A 17,095-nucleotide genomic window follows, 5' to 3' on the forward strand; every position below is an offset into this window, starting at 1 on the left:
AAATGAATTTTGGGTATACTGTCCAGAAAGATAATCCAATAAATAATTACAGTATATTAACATGCTCTTGCCAAAATGTAAAATTCATGAGCGCTAACACTTTAAAGTTGTAGAACCACTTTAATGTATTACAGTAATTTTATTACAGTAATGTAATTTTATTACAGTATATTAATGATCATATCAGGTTTAGCAATAATAATATACAGCAATCTTCAATGTATTTTATAAATCTCTCCTAGGTACATAAAGATAATTCACTAATAAATACATATATTTGCCTTTATTAAAGAGGAAAAAGTATCCTTACTGCAGGTTATATATATATACAGTACATGATTCACTATTAACAGTTTTTATTACAGTAAGTAATTTGTGGAAAGTTAATTAGCTGTGCCTGTAACATTCCCTGCTTCACAATGTGCATCACTTAATGTCTTGGTGAAACACCTTTATGCTCACCTTAAATACATACAGTACTATAGTTTAATGTTTATTTAGGTAATTTTAAAAATATTATATTAAGAACAGTAAAGAAAACCATCTTGGGCATAAAGGTATTAGTCAAATATGGCACAAAGCGTTAATAAAATTCTCGTCTAGACATTTAATTTCTCGGTTCAATCTACAGTAGATTATGAACAGATATAAATTTAATATATAAGTGTAGTATTAATGTTTTCTTTGGTAGAATGAATAGTAAGATTCACTAAGTCTAGCTCTTAAACTTATTAGGTTTATTAAAAACAAGAAATCCAAAATTTTAGTTGTACAAATAGTCAGTTCCATGTATTATGCATGTCATTTATTGCATCAAAAGAACAGTAAAATGTTTGACATGTCAAGAATGAGAGCAAAGGTTGACATCAGTGTACTATATACTGATGGTCAAATGTTGTAGATGTGCAAGCGTGTCATTCTGATACACTGGTCTGGCTAATAACTGGATGAATAAGCTAAGAAAAAGGGAAACACCACGCGTTACAAAACTGTGGCCTGCCAACTACTATTTACAGTATCATTACTCGTCTCTCCTCTCCCCCCCCTTTTTTCTTGTCAGCCTGATCTTGGTGTGCATATATAAATGTTAAATCTAAATGTACTTCAGGCATATAACATAAGGCAGTTTGATGAGAGATTGTTCACGTGGGATACACGTGTACACAAACTTTTAATGTAGAAACTGCTAAAGTAATTATAAAACGGTGCCAAGCCAGGGAAGACTATGAAGCACCATCAGATGTGTGGGATATTCAAAAGGTGCCAAGTATCACTAAGGATGCCAATACTAAAACAAAAGTGCACAAGGCAAACGATATCAAATATCTGATTCGCCAAGGATTCTATCGAGGGACACGTGACAGCGAGGGACGGTTGGGAAGCAAAACACACGCACTTCCTGGAAGTTGTGACATTCAACAAGGATATGCACAACTGTGAGAGACAATGCAGTTTGGACAAAATGGACCGCCACCCTGCTCCTTAAAGTGCCTGCGAGTTCAACATGTATGGCCAATATGTAACTTCGCTAGAGCCACTTCCCACCGCCGTTTGTAGTGGTAGGAGGAGGGTCATGGGGAGACACTACCCTCAAGTGCATGCAGTTTGTTATCAGTAACAGAAGACCAACGACCCTGCCAACGGGCACAGCTTGAGGAATGAATAACCGGGCAGAAGTCGAAATGAGGAACACCTTTGCAGGAAATGGGACAAGTGCAGATAGCCTCCTTAGCGGCACCATCCGCATGCTCATTGAAGGAAACACCAATATGGCTGGGAACCTAGCAAAACTCAACTGTCTTAAATCTGCTGGAGATAAGAAACGATAAGAGATAAGGTCAGTGTTGAATTTTGACTACCACTGGATGGACTGGATTAAAGGACTCCGGAGCCATGTGGGCACTGCGAGTCAAATACAAGAAAACAAAGGAAGATTGACAGCGAGAAAGCAGTTGGAGGAGGCTCTATTGGCTCCAATAAATATAATCAAACTCTAGTTAGTAATCAAAGACCTTTGAATGATATGACAAGAAAATGGTCATTTAGCTGTAGACCAGAGATGGGGTGGGGACTGCTCTTTCAAAAAAGACCATTGTATTAGAAAGTCAGTGTAGAGTAACAAAAATCAAGGAACAGTTTCCTCCCACAAAGAAAGACTTAGAACCTCAGGACTAACTACTTTGCAAACAAGACATGACATAGCTGATCTAAGGTCATTAAAATGCACAACAAATTAGCAGACAATCCAGTTTGTCAGACCACTTCCTTGAAAGGTTCAAGCACAGCAAACCATAATGCATGACAGATGAAAGAGTTTTTACCCAGTGGAGAATTTAATCTATAGAATTGCCTACTCATTAAACCCATAAAAACAAAGACAGCACTAGCTTTAAATACACTGGAAAAAATATTCAGGAACACTAATAGATGGGACCTTTCACATGGTACTGTCTTCCTGTATCCGTTGAGGCCACTAAATGGTGGCTCTTGGGTAAATACTATTTTTTGTGATTACTGTATATGGTTTATTTCAGCCTCTTGCTTCAGACCAATATATTAAATTATGCTGAAATCTGTAAATATTAATACTGAAACTATTGATGATATAATTTACCTAATAACAAAATTTGCCAGGTATTGATACATATATTGCTTACCATAACCAAGTCTGTCCCCTCATACCCCTACACACCAGGGTGACCTTCCTCCAACTTTTTGTTTTCCACCCTACCACATAGCCCTTGTCTATACAGTAGTTTAATTGTAACTTTAAAGTGTCAGACATGTTTAATATATATACTAGCATGAGCAGTTTTAACTTGGACAGTTGCATGAAAGCAGAACCTAATGAGAACCCAGAATGTGAGACGAGTTAAGATTTGTTGCCATGCCGAGCTATTAGACCTGCTCCAACAATATTTCTTAACTTGTCAGTATCTGAAATTTGACTGACAAACTTCCATAAAAATGTGCCAATAAGAAAACATTCAAATACAATCCTGTACTCTTGTGAAAGCAGAACTCAGAGCATGTGGGACGATTGAGGGATACGGGTGTACAGTATAGGGGAAATATAACTACAGTATTTAAATTATTATACAATAGTACTGAATGTAGTACAAAGCATGGGTTCATATATCCCCTTCACTCCATTGTATGGAATCAAAATATGAATGTCATGAACATATTTAACTACAGGAGATGTTGCAAATGAATGCTTATAATTTTAAATTTATTAGTTGGTAAGAAAGGCAGATATGAAACATTACTATTAGAATGAGTGTACACTGCTGAAGCAGATTATCACAAATTACATCAGAAAGATTAAACAAACAGCATCAAACTGAGGCAACTGAAAAAAATAGTTACCCAAAACTACCTGTAATGTATTACAAAGTCATTAAGGACTTGCACTTGTTGCACAACCATAAACATTAAAAGTCAATTAGGCTCTGAAAATTTATCCAGCAACTGTAGAGATTAAATTTGAAAACAAGACATTGACCAAATGCATATGAATTATCACCTCACCCTGACTCAACACTGCAAGAGTGAGATGGCTGCATCTGCTCGAAAACTAAAATGTTTTATCTAACTAAAGGATGAAGGTGTCTCAGCATCTTTGATCTGGACGTGACAGATTCGTGCTCAGTCAAGATATCAGCTGGTTGTAGCATAACTAACTCTCCAGATGAAATAGTAAATACAGTATAATAACAGAATTGAAAACGCATGATGCTTATGAAGAGAATGGTTAGCACAGCATTACAAAATTACAAGTATAGAACTGCTTAATTTAGCTCATTTAAGTACTCTTCATCAGCTTGAACATAATCACTGAAAAGTATGAAAGTTGCTAATGTGTAGCGATATACATTAGAATAATGAATATATTGCTTTGACAATAATTTGTCTGTGTATAACATGATTCAGAAAAGAAGCTATTCTATACTATCCCACCAGAGATGAGGTAACACATTTTCATAAGTACATCATCTCTTATAAATTCTATATACAGTACACTAACTTTACACACAGAAATCACACTAACGTGATGTATCAAATGAACAAATCCACAAGGGCCGTGGATTTTAACCCTGTTGTAGCTCAGTCGATTAAGGCAGTGTCTGGGATGCTCCCGGACGCAGGTTCGATTCCTCGTCACGGCCCTTGTGGATTTGTTTACAGTACACGAAATTACAGTACATTGTGTTTCACTTCATATTTAACGAACTACTACTGTGAATTCTTTTATCCCCATTTAAAAATTATAGAAACTTAGTTGCTCAACAATATATGTTCCTTTAGTTTCATACACTGTCAGTGCTTTTACTTGGTGATGGAAATTTTAACAGTGCTGCAATAGGTATAAATTCTGCATCAAGACAATTTTGTCCTGGCTGTATTCTTGCAACAGTGAAATTAAAGAAATGTTACGTAACAAAGCCAAATGTTCATTAAGCAAAGATTTTGAGGCAATATTAAGCTTGCACAACTTTGACTGCTACTTTTATCATAAACTTATCCAAACTACATTTGGCTAAGTAGCACATGTACTTGTTATTCATAGCTAACAAAATTAATTAACCAAGCAATCGTGATCACTTGATGAATTATGCACACTGCTGTATTGATCTGCAATTACCAGTCCAATTTAGTCACATAATAGAGCAGCAATATTATTCACTTTACATTTACCATATTAGTTATCAAGCTAAAATCATTCACAAAAAACACATCAAACCCACTTAGAACTCATTCATGTTAAATACATTATAACCAGTGACAAATTAACTTCTTAGTTGAGCAGTTAGCACACAACTGCAGTCCAGTGTAAAACTTGTTTAGTGGTGGTGACTATGAACACTTAAATGAATAGGCGTAACAAGATTTGCCAGGTATTGATACATATATTGCTTACTATAACCAAGTCTGTCCCCTCATACCCCTACACACCAGGGTGATATGGCATGTTCAACAATATTTTTATCTAATTAAATAGATGTCTTATAATTACCACTCGTGGGGTAAAGGAACACTGTACGTAATGAAAACAATAATAATCATCACTGTGCTTCCTGGTGGTGGGGTGTGTCAAAGGCCAAACATAACAGCCAGAGACAGTAACGTCAACAGGACAACCAAGAAACTGTCACCAATCCCATAAGCTGAAGAATACATTCCTGGCTCTGTGAACAGAAAAAAAAAAGACACCATAAACTATGTTATCACCAAGAATATACTATGTATGAAACTCAATTTACATTTTTTTACATTTTTTACTATGTATAAATGCAGTGTAAACTAATGTCACATGCAATATGATTTTTATGAGTGAATGATTTAGGGATCCCAAACCATGTTACAGTATATATCATAAGTAATTATATACAATGCTGTTATAATAACCCTGTTCTCAAAGAAATAAAAAATTATGAACTGTCCCCAGGAAGACAAAAAGCCCAGACCAACACAGTACCCAATATTTTAGGGATATATATAAATTGTGTAATGGGGCTGAATACTTTAAAGGGCACATTACCTTGCGCAATCAATGGTAGGAGGTTTATGACCACATGCATAAGGTTAGACCCTCTCATAATTGGGCTGTGCCATGTCACATTGTTGTTTGACATCACAGAGTGAAGGTGCCTTAACTTTGATGCTCTGAGTTACACTTTAGCCTTTGCCTATATAAGCAAGAACAACCAAGAGTAAAGCAGTGGCAATATATGTGAAGCACTGTGTGCCAGAGGACACACTCCAAAGCTGCACAGGTCAACAGTACAAAGATTTCAATGGAAGACTGATAGGGACGAGAGAGCTCTGTCACAGTAATTGGCGAGACTTCCCATTTTCTGGTCATTTATACATTTACAGCAAGTCAGCTGGAGGAACAATATGGATTATTTATGACATATTGCAAGTACAAACACAAGTGGTCATAGTCTGATTGAAGTTGGCCCTACTGTTCGTGCTAATAAACATTACCGAGTTGTATTACATTTGTCCTGCAATCCATGACGTTAGCCACCTGATTTGAGATACACCCAAGAGATCTTGGGTGCCTCTTTAAGAACTGAGGCACCTCCCAGGGCACTGTGGCTCTCGAATGGTGACCCAGGACCTTCACTTGGGGGAAAAAAAAAACTTGAAGACCTGTAACACACACCTAGCAATCTACAACATACATTGGTTAAAACTGACCTTGGACTCTTTAGGGCACTTTCCCCGTGGATTCGGTGCATAAACCAGCAGGTCTGGTACTGTTTCCTTTGCTCAGAGATCCAGAATAAACACTACTGGAGCACTCACCTGGAGAACTGGGATGCTCCAGGAGAAATAAAAACTCATCCAAAGATCCGAGACAACCCCCTGATGCTCCAAGGTATCCATGAAGAAGCTGGGGCACTCATAGATATGGGGGCACACACCCTGGAAGCAGGGTACCTGCAGTGATCTATACCAGGCCTCCCTGGAACCACAGCATGCACCCAGGAAATGTTCCAGAGACCTGAGGCACACACCTGAGGACCTAGTGCATGTACCAAAAGAATTGACACACTAACCCCATGATCCAAGGCATGAAATTGACGAACCTGATACATCATCCAGAGAGTCAAGACACTTGCCCTTGCAAAAAGGGATATTTGCCCATTTAATCGGGTATAGTACTTGCCTGTTGAACTAGGCATCTAAAGTGAGTGAGGGGGACCACTAATGACCCAACTAGTAGCAAACAAGACAAACGAACCTGTCAGAGGTACAGATAACTGGCAAATCAACACAGACTGAAGCTTCAGCCAGAACAAACCAGAATGCTACAACAGCAGGGATGACCAAAGGTGACAAGAACACTGCAGAACATCATGGAACAGCTGAATCAAGTTCTGAACTAGCTGGAAGACTGAATCTCAACTTTACCAGCATAGGTAAACAACCTCCATATTTTTTTGGAATTTCCCACTGGAATGGGAAAAAGGGCACAAGTAGCCTGGAACCAGGGAATAGTCATTCAATGTCTCACTCAAGTGTAAACTCTGCAAACATTGCTGAATTTTGGCCCTCCCTAATACCCAAAGTGCCACTTGTAACTCTACCACAATTCACTATTGTTCCAGTTCCTCACTTCACTTGCAATTCATGTAAAACTGCCCAGCTTGATTCAACTCTAAATGCATTGTTTCCTTCCCTAAAGGGGAATCAAAATTCTAAAAAAAAAAAAAAAAAAAACTGATGAAAGTCGATCACTTGTAATATCAATGAAACTGTAAATGAAAAAAAGTAGCAAGACAAAGGTAAGAGACATGCAAATCAAGTGGCACACATGCTAGTTGAAGTTTGAAACGCAGGACCCCTACGCTTGGTCACCAATTAAAGAAGTGCAGTAGGTATCGTGCAATAAACCACTCATCAAAAAACACCAGGTGAGAGTATGAGAAGGCTTCTTCACCTAGACCTTCTGATCTAACTAAGAAAGGATTAGGTTGTTCATAAGAGTTGTTCGGCGATTAGCGGTTGTCAAATAATTTTTGTTGAAGGTTCAAGTGGTGTGAATTTCATTTACTTGGACTGTTCACCTTTGCTAACCACGAGATCTTCACTACTGGAAGAAGAAAATGTGAATTGGGTAGGAAATTACAAAAAATAATCCCACATACCTGCTAATAGGCCTACATTAAAAAAAATGTAACCATCATGGTAAACCACAGTAAAGTGGATTGTGGCTGCAGTCATACTGTATGTACTTAATGGTAAGGGCTTGTTAAATTGGAAGTAACACAGTGCATAAAAAATATGTCATTTAGTGCTTTGTGCCTTGACCTACCGCAGTAAGGTAGTCCTGCAATGTCGAAGAGTGTGCCCAAGTTTTTCTTATCTTTATCGCTACGGGTGCGCCAGCCAACATCATTCTCCTGGCAGCTGAGCTCCTACCTGCCAACCACGCTTCACAGAGCCATCGGGGAACTTGGCAGTATGACCAGCTGGGCAACTGAGAGCATACAACACATTATTTTAAGTTATATATACAGTAACAAATATTTTCTTAATGGCGCCCTAATAGTTAAATGGAGTAGTTTGCAGTTTCCTTGATACATTCTTCCCACATGGCAACAGCTAGGCTAGTTAGGGGTTGTCTGACATACTCTGACCACCTAGAGGCCAACACTGGTCCTTTGGCACAGTGGACTATATATATTGGTTCACAACCCAGGAATCTGGGTTATTTTTTATTTTATTTTATTTTTTTTTATTTTATTTATATATATACAAGAAGGTACATTGGGTTTGTGAGAATACATTGGATAGTACAGTATTTACATTCTTGTAAAGCCACTAGTACGCGCAGCGTTTCGGGCAGGTCCTTAATCTAGCAGATAATTTTAAGTAGGTAATTTCAGTCAGAATTGATAAATGATAAAGATACATTACAAGGTTCAATCTCCATTTAGGACCGAAACGGTTGGGTAATGTGATTATTATTTAAATTTCTATCAACATCTCTAGTGAGCCACACTAAGTGAACATGAATATATATGAACAGTGAAAGATACATTGGTAAGATAAGTACAATAAATAAACCCACTTGCACTTTTGGGCATGTACAGTATACTTTTTAGTAGCAATTTATTTTTTACACAGGTGGGTACATGAACATACTACTTTCGTGTAGACATGCTATTGAATATGACAAAGGACGAGATCAATGATTTTACCAGGAATCTTCTCTTATAATCAAATCCACAAGGGCCGTGACGAGGATTCGAACCTGCGTCCGGGAGCATCCCAGACACTGCCTTAATCGACTGAGCTACGACAGGGTTAAAAGGGTTGAAACCGAAGTTCTACTGAACTTTCTGTGTGTGTGTCTTCTCTTATATTTCTTCACTTGAGAACAACAGAAAAATTAACTCTACAAAGTTCATTTTACAGTTTTATTATGGCCCGATGCTAAGAAATGCATTTTGCTGATTTGAACATTTTCAAAGGCAGACAAGTAGTTGCTGCACTATAGCTGCAGCAACCCAATAACATAGTGTGAAGTAGTAAGGTGCTGCATGGGCCAATAGGCTCACTGCGGCCTCCTTACTTTCTATGTTCTTATGGAGATTGAGGCAGTATGCTGGATGTTGTTGGTGTTAAAGATGGTAGAATATAAGAGTATTGTAACATTGTGATGTGTTGGACAATACACACACAATATGGCAACTAAAGATATATGATGTAAATAGTTACAGCAGTGGTTACTGTATGATACAACAGTCGTGATAATGTTTAGCCGTAAGACTCTGTAGTGAGTGCCAGTGGTGTTAGAGAATGGCCACAATTGGTGGGACCGAGGATGGTAAGAGAATGTTGGGGCTGGCTGCAATGTTGTGAGACTGTTGGTTGAGGTAGATCAGAGGTGTTACTTCTGGCTGAGCTGTGTTCAGACATAACATATGTTGTTGTTGTTGTTGTTGTTTTGGATTCGGCTATGCTGAACAAAAAGTTCCAAGTAGCATGGGCTATGGTGAGCCCGTAGTGGACTTACCTGGCACAGGAGCGGGGCTGTAATGCCAGATGTTATGGTCAGATGGGCCTTATATCCCTGTTTACCTGATTCTGTTTACAGCAAGGCGTCTCATTATTTGGTTGATGGCAAACGCCTTGATGTAATTTGCAGTACGTGTAATTGTTAAGAAATATGTGCGGATGTCATTTATAGTACTACAGTGTATATATATATATGTAGTCCACTACATATCAGACAATCTCAACCAACTACCTGTATCAACTGCGAGCAAACACTTAACAATAGAACATCCAGCACACTACCTCAGCTACCATAAGAACATAGGAAGTCAGGAGGCTGCAGTGGGTCTACTGGCTCATGCGATAATTTACTTCACCTCTACCGATTATACTTAGGTGGCTGCATCTAATTTATGTTCACTTCTACTTTGCCTTTAAAAATGTAGACAAGATCATCAAAGCGTATCTCTTAGCATCAGGTACTAAAACTATAAAATGAACTTTAGAGTTAATTTTCAACTTCCTTGTGCTACTAACTCGCCTGGTATTTAACTAACTTGCCACCTGTGGTTTTGTTCTATGACTGGAAGTTGAATTTGTCGAGGGGGCTGCAGCTTCCTTGGTATTGAACTAAATGGAAAATGTGGAGTCTGTTCTTAATAGGGTGAACTGGACGTTGAAAGGTTCAACCAAGCCCACGTGGATTTTCTACCTGGAAGATCCTTTAGGAGAGGAGCCATGTGCTCATTTATACACAGTTCACGAGGTAAACATAAGCTACTGCGACCCAACTCTCGTGCAATGTTAAAGCATTTCCCTGAGGGTAAGGGGAGCTACGGCAGGACACCACTTTAATAAAAAAAATGGAAAAATTCCGAGAGGCTCAAGGACCCAAAGATATAATAAAGAACTAATAAAATGCTGACCTGAGCTTTGCAATAGCTGCTCCGTTCCTTTCAGCAGGTATGACATCATCGTGACAAGTGTAAGTGGCATCTTGAATTTCCACATTTAGGCCAGGGGCATGATCCATCGTCAGCCCCGGGCATCCTGTGTTGTCAACTGACAACACAATTGTGAAATATTTTCAGCATTATTAGGTTATCAACAAGTAAAATATATACAGATTTTGATGCTAATATAAACACATTAATTTACATCTACCGCTAGTGAATGTCCACTAGTAAAAACTAGAGCGCTTAGTGCAATGAAACGCCAGTATGTAGCCTTCAGTAGAAAATAAGTGATAATTTAGCGTAGCCTTCAGTAGAAAATAAGTGATAATTTAGGAGGTGTAAAATACGTTCAGCAACAGAAATGTAGCGTCTTACTTAAAGCTATGATGGTTTTAACCACGTAGACCCGTAAAAACTTTCCTAAAATTTCTTAAAAGTTTAAAGATGTAGTTATTTCAAAGCATCTTACCCAACAGGAGCTAAACAACATTAAAGTTACCAAATTACTTGGATGGAATTAAACCGCTATTAAACTAACAATAATATACTGGTTAAATATTCATATAAGATAGATTACTGTCCTATCAACAATAAAATAATACACATCAACTAATCAGTAAATGTACCTTGGTACAGAAGCTTATTAATACCTACTTAGAGCATCAACAATAAAGTCATCGTCAGCTTTTATAACTTTCTTGTAGGAGGTTTCAGGGATGCGGACGGTACACCCAAGACGGTGGTTCTTGGGTATGCTGGCCACCTGCCGGCAATAACATTTCTATTTAGCCTTAATATACTTTGACATTACACAATACTTATTTTTCTATACCCGATAGATCTGTGCAACCTTACAAGTCTTATAAAAGACCGGGTTGGTCTCTTGATTGACTTAACTCAAATATTAAATAAAAAATAATGAATTATTAATTTCAAAGTAATAATAATGAGGGATTCAAACAGATTTCTCTACTATTCGCACCTGTCATATATGTGGTCAAACCCCACAGTAGCATGAAATTTACAGATAAATCAGGTGTTCCCTTTCAGAATATATGTGAAAATAATTGGCAATGCCAGAATTCTTAAATGAATTAAAAGAACAATGTTCTTATTGCTATTAAACACATCAATAACATCAAGAGTGGGTTCCCATGCCATAACATATTTTGCTAATAACAAGAGCCATAATTATTGTAACGTGTTGCTATTGTCTTAGAGGCACCGACTCTCCATACTGACCTCTATATGAGTGGACTCGAAAGAGCCCCGCCAGGAACCATTAGGAAACTTGTGCATGGTGAGACCAGCAGGGAGGCGCTGGATGACGTCGTCGTGATCAAAGGAGTAGTAGCCGCATGTGACGTTGGGTCTGGGGAAGATGGCGGGGGTGACGAAGGACCACACTAGAGTACAGTCAGCGTTCTCAAACTCTACAATGTTTGATGGTTCAGTGGTTGTGACCTCGTACTTGTTGTCCTCGTGGGTGCCGCTGCTGTTGTTGATGACACTCAGCACCTGCACCCGAGTGTTGTAGGGCGCAGAGGACGCATCTGAAACACTGAACACGTAAGCAGACGCCAAGTGATGGGACACACGTGTTAACAACATTACGATGCCCACCGGTAGTAGGAGGTCATCCATCAGTCTCAGGAGACTATGGAGTTGCGCTCTGGTGTCGGCCTGGTCTGGAGTGGCCTCACCAGGGCGCAAAGTCAGGGTAGGTTTGCGTCCAGCAGTCATTCATTTATAGATATGAGGTCATGTACAGACCTAAATGACTGAGATTTTCTCATTTTTACTGTGAGCATTTTAATTCATTATATATGCATTGAACAGATTATCAGCGTCAATTTCTCAACAATCTGTATTCCTGTCAAGTAAACATTTTTCTAATGCGAATTGTTGCCATTGAAATTAGGCAACTTTTAGTACTGTATTCACAAAGTATAATTCCTGAGTCAGAAAGAAACCCCACAAACTAACCTGTAAAGATAAATCTTCAGGAAGATTTACACCATCTTTGAAAGTTTCCAAGTGAAAATTCTTATTAGTTTTACTAGACTTCCAGCTTGACCAAGTGACCTCGACTACGCTGTAGTAAACTTCCATACCAAATGTTAGAAGCTATACACACTTTAGAAGGCGGTTGAACATACTTGTTCGTATATGACCACCAGATAAACAGACATTTTAAACGACTTCATGTTAGAAAGCTTTACTGTAGATAAAGGATACGAATATCGTTTACACCACGAAATCACAATAGCGTGATATATCATATTTGTGATTTCCTCGTGTATCTGAAGGGAGCGAAATGGTGGAGAACTCTATACCTACTCCAGAGTGTATGCGGACTGTTCCTAAAGACTGTGGCAATAGGTGGGGTCTACAGAATCCTTAGAGGAAACAGTAGTGTCCAGATTAAATAACTGTTTAGCATGTGACACAGAGGTATGGCGCGCGTCTGGCACTCTCCTATACGCTGGTTCAATCCCCGCTCAGTGCCAGTGATCCTCTCAGTACGTCTGATACCATACTACTTGTGTAAAGGAGGAAATGTATATGTTTATCTCTCAGAATGTTTGGTAATATGTTTATTGTTTGTGATGTGTGTATATGTATGTATTAACACGATGTACTGAACGGGGTGAGAATAGCTTGAGCTACCTCATCTCTTTGTGTGTATTTTACATCAATAAACTTATTTCAATTTTCAATTCAATTTCTCAGTATCGTTTAGGTTTGCCGCGACAAACAGTATTAATAATTCAGTAAAGATAACCGAGACTTGAACACTAATCCCTAATTACAGACGCTAATGATTATAGATGATTTAAGAGACCATCTTTCAATTCTGTTAGTTGATGTGATGAGTGGTGGGTTAACAGGGCGGAGGAGAGCGCTGGGCTCCCATCCCTGGCAACAAGGCTGACGAGGGCCAGCTAGGGAACTTGCCTATAACGTAGAGGGAGTAGGTGTCTTCGACAGTGGCGGTGGCGGCGGAGACCTGGCAGGTGTAGTTCCCAGCCAAGGTGTAGTCAACGTGAGTGAAGTGGATGTTGTGAGGCTCCTTCGCTGGGTTGATGTCCACCAGGCCTAGCAGTGAGTGCGACACTGCCCACACAAAGTGGATTGAAATGGATGAGAAAATTCAAGCTTAAGGCAAGATGGAAACAATTGGCTATACACAGCACAGACAGGAATATTTGTTTTCCATGCATGATATGGACTATTATCGGCTGCTTACAACTTTTATATGCATATCTCGGTTGTCTGACATACATACTGTGCTAACCAGGTTTATAAACTAAGATAGGGATGAGAACAATTCAGCTCTGCTTATGAAATCTTATAACCACCGAGAACAAATTGCAATTACAGCATATGTAAAGAACATTTCCCATTTATATATTTAATATGTTTAAAATACAATTTAATTTCACAATGTAAGGGTGAAGCATGCCTGAAGAGTTTTGTAGCATTTACTCAAAAGTGAACAATCTTAGTGTAGTTGCAAGTCTTAATGCATTTACAATTCTACATTATAAAAACCAAATATATGATCACTACATACAAAATATCGACCGGAATCGCCAAAATTGACCGAGTCCTGAAAACTGTAACTTCAAGAATAGGTCATAGATTAAGAGCTAATGAGGCAAAGATGGAACAAAATAGAAAATTATCCTTTGCACAGTCTTAGATTGTTGGAACAAGTTAATAAGTGCGAAGCGGTGGATGTTAAGACAGTTAGTAGTTTGAAAGCATCATATGACAAAATAAGTACTAGGAAGACGGGACACCACGAGCGTTGCTCTACACTTTGGTAATTACAAAAAGTTGTGAAAACAAGCGACTTCAACTGACACACACACAACATATGTTGTTTCATGTGTACAATAAAATTGTATCCCAGCCTTGAAGACGTGTACACACACACTAGTCTGTGACGTAAAAGACCCGATTTATGACGACTGTCCGAAATATATATAAATCCTACAATACTGGAGAAATGGAAAGAGATATGATTACATGGTCAAAGAGAGAGGAGCCGACACGGGGTGGACCCAGGACGACAGGACACAAGGGGTGTAAACCAGGACGAGAAGGGTGTAAACTCAACACCTAAATGAGAAATATATATTAAAATTACTTGAGCGTGAGAGGGAAGGTGCGAGGGGAGGATGTAGTCAGATTATAAATGATGTTATATAGACACATCAAACTTCACACCGCAAGAGAAATGCTTAAAAAGACCATTAGGCGATTCCATAAACATTGAGCAATGGTCAAAACAGTCGACTTAACCGAATGGTCCCAGGGTTCGATTCCAGAATAGGACTATAGACGTTAAGGCACTAGCTTTTTTTCCCTTACGCCTGATGCTCCTGTTCACTAAGCAGTAAATAGGTACCCAGGAGTTAAGAGACTATTGTGGGATGTATCCTAGGGAGGTTGGTCAGAGTCATTGGCCTTGAGGGACGTAGATGAGGTACACAGTCTTCCAAGACAATCTGGAACAGTCTTCGGTAGCGTTTGGTACCGAGAAGACAAGTAGACAAGTAGAAGAACTACGAGAAATGTAACTCAAGAATTTTTAAATAAGGATAAAGGTGAATCACGTCATCGCATTTCCTCTCCTCTATGGAGACCAAGTGATGCTGCAGACAGCATCCCCTCCTGCCTGCCAGCCTGCCTGCCAGCCTGCCTGCCTGCCTGCCTGCCTGCCTGCCTGCCTGCCTGCCTGCCTGCCAGCCTGCCAGCCTGCCAGCCTGCCTGCCAGCCAGCCTGCCTGCCAGCCTGCCAGCCTGCCAGCCTGCCAGCCTGCCAGCCTGCCAGCCTGCCAGCCTGCCTGCCTGCCTGCCTGCCGGGGAAAGGTTGGAATTCAGTGTTAGTGGCGCAGTGAACGCCTCCTTCGCATAGCAAGGTAAATATTTAGGTTTAGAGGGAAGGATGTTGGATGGTATACTCACCGTTTTTCTCGAGTATTTTAAGACTACTGCAAGTGGAATAAATGAACTAGGAGAGCGAGGGAGAGTACCTGTGGGGTTGTGGTGTTCCCTCCAGGTGTAGACCGGGTAGCCGAACATGAACCAGCGGACCTGCTGCACGGGGTCGTCGTAGCCCGTCCTGTAGTCGCACCTCAGCACGAACTGTGCCTTGGAGCCCACCTCCAGGTACTCCTTGGACCCGCCATCCAGACTCAGGCCCAGGATCTCCAGCCCAGCACCTGTAATACGCTCCACGTTACTGCCACTACTTCATACAGGGAAGCAGGCTTGGGGACAGGAAATAGAGTGAGTGAGTGAGTGTGTGTGTGTGTGTGTGTGTGTGTGTGTGTGTGTGTGTGTGTGTGTGTGTGTGTGTGTGTGTGTGTGTGTGTGTGTGTAGGTGTGTGTGTGTGTGTGTGTGTGTGTGTGTGTGTGTGTGTGTGTGTGTGTGTGTGTGTGTGTGTGTGTGTGTGTGTGTGTGTGTGTGTGTGTGTGTGTGTATTCACTTAGTTGTGCTTGCGGGGATTGAGCTCTGGCTCTTTTGGCCCGCCTCTCAACTGTCAATCAATTTTTTTCAACCCCCCCCCCCACCCTCAGGAAGCAGCCCGTAGCAGCCGTCACTCCCAGATACCTATTTACTGCTATGTGAACAGGCGCATCAGGATGAAAGAAACTCTGCTACTTTGTTTCCGCCATGGCCGGGGATCAATCCCCGGTCCCTAGGACTACGAATCCCGATCATTGTCCACTCAGCCACCAGGCCCACCACACCAGGTGGTGTGTGAGAGAGAGTGAGTGACTACAGACATTGGGAATACCATCGCCTGCTACACTGCCCCAGCATACTAACAAGTCCGTGATGTAACACTTTCTACCCCCGCCTCCCTCCCCCCCCCCCTGCCCGTCTCTTGCATTGCAAGATAAAAATATCACTTGCAGTTTACCGATTCAACGAATAGAATGGCGATTTACAGTATAATTGCAACAGGAGTTGCTGAGTGAGCTCCTTAATTCCATATTCAAACATTCTTGCTTAGGATACAGATAGACTATTAAACAAAGTGGTAAGAGTTCGACCCAAACAACAGTGTATCATGGCCATGGCACTATTTACTGTGCTTCTTACACACGTCTCTCCTAAACCGTAAGTAAATTGTGCTCAAGTCTACGTCTTACTGAATTAGACTATGCTGGGAAAAAATGTACCAGCCCACACGCATGAGCACACACGTACAGGGGCCTGTGGCTGAGTGGACAGCGCCTGGGGTCTCGTAATCCTTGGGTTCGGGTTCGATCCCCGGCGATGATGGGAAAATAATGGGCAGAGTTTTTTCACCCTGATTGACAGTTGAGAGGCGGGCCGAAAGAGCAGAGCTCAACCCCCGCAAGGCACAACTAGGTGAATACACCCACACAGTTACGTTCAGAGTGTCTCAGAGCTCAGGGGCGTTGCCACCTTTCGTTTGACTGTTAGCACCCTTTGCCTCAGACACCCTGATACTCTCCTCACCTGTGTGAGTATGTGGTATACCTCCTCACCTGAGAGTATGAAGTATATTTCCTCACCAGTATGTGGTATACCTGCTCATCGTGGACTGTTGGCCCGTAATGTTCCCCCTTCCAGAGTGT

General features: G+C 40.4%; 1 protein-coding gene across 1 annotated transcript in view; it reads right to left on the bottom strand.

Moving 5' to 3' along the window:
* Positions 1 to 210: 210 nt before the first annotated feature.
* Positions 211 to 17,095, bottom strand: part of LOC123762933 (uncharacterized) — a 55,910-nt gene continuing 39,025 nt past the window's right edge. The window contains exons 3-9 of the mRNA XM_045749737.2: positions 15,517 to 15,705; positions 13,431 to 13,589; positions 11,715 to 12,025; positions 11,127 to 11,235; positions 10,443 to 10,578; positions 7,829 to 7,993; positions 211 to 5,189 (exon numbers count right to left, since the gene is read on the bottom strand). Of these exons, the coding sequence (XP_045605693.2) occupies positions 7,909 to 7,993; positions 10,443 to 10,578; positions 11,127 to 11,235; positions 11,715 to 12,025; positions 13,431 to 13,589; positions 15,517 to 15,705 (989 nt within the window). The 3' untranslated portion in view covers positions 211 to 5,189; positions 7,829 to 7,908. The remainder of the gene's footprint in view (positions 5,190 to 7,828; positions 7,994 to 10,442; positions 10,579 to 11,126; positions 11,236 to 11,714; positions 12,026 to 13,430; positions 13,590 to 15,516; positions 15,706 to 17,095) is intronic.

Source organism: Procambarus clarkii, chromosome 47, assembly GCF_040958095.1.
Source record: "Procambarus clarkii isolate CNS0578487 chromosome 47, FALCON_Pclarkii_2.0, whole genome shotgun sequence".
Taxonomy (NCBI): domain Eukaryota; kingdom Metazoa; phylum Arthropoda; class Malacostraca; order Decapoda; family Cambaridae; genus Procambarus; species Procambarus clarkii.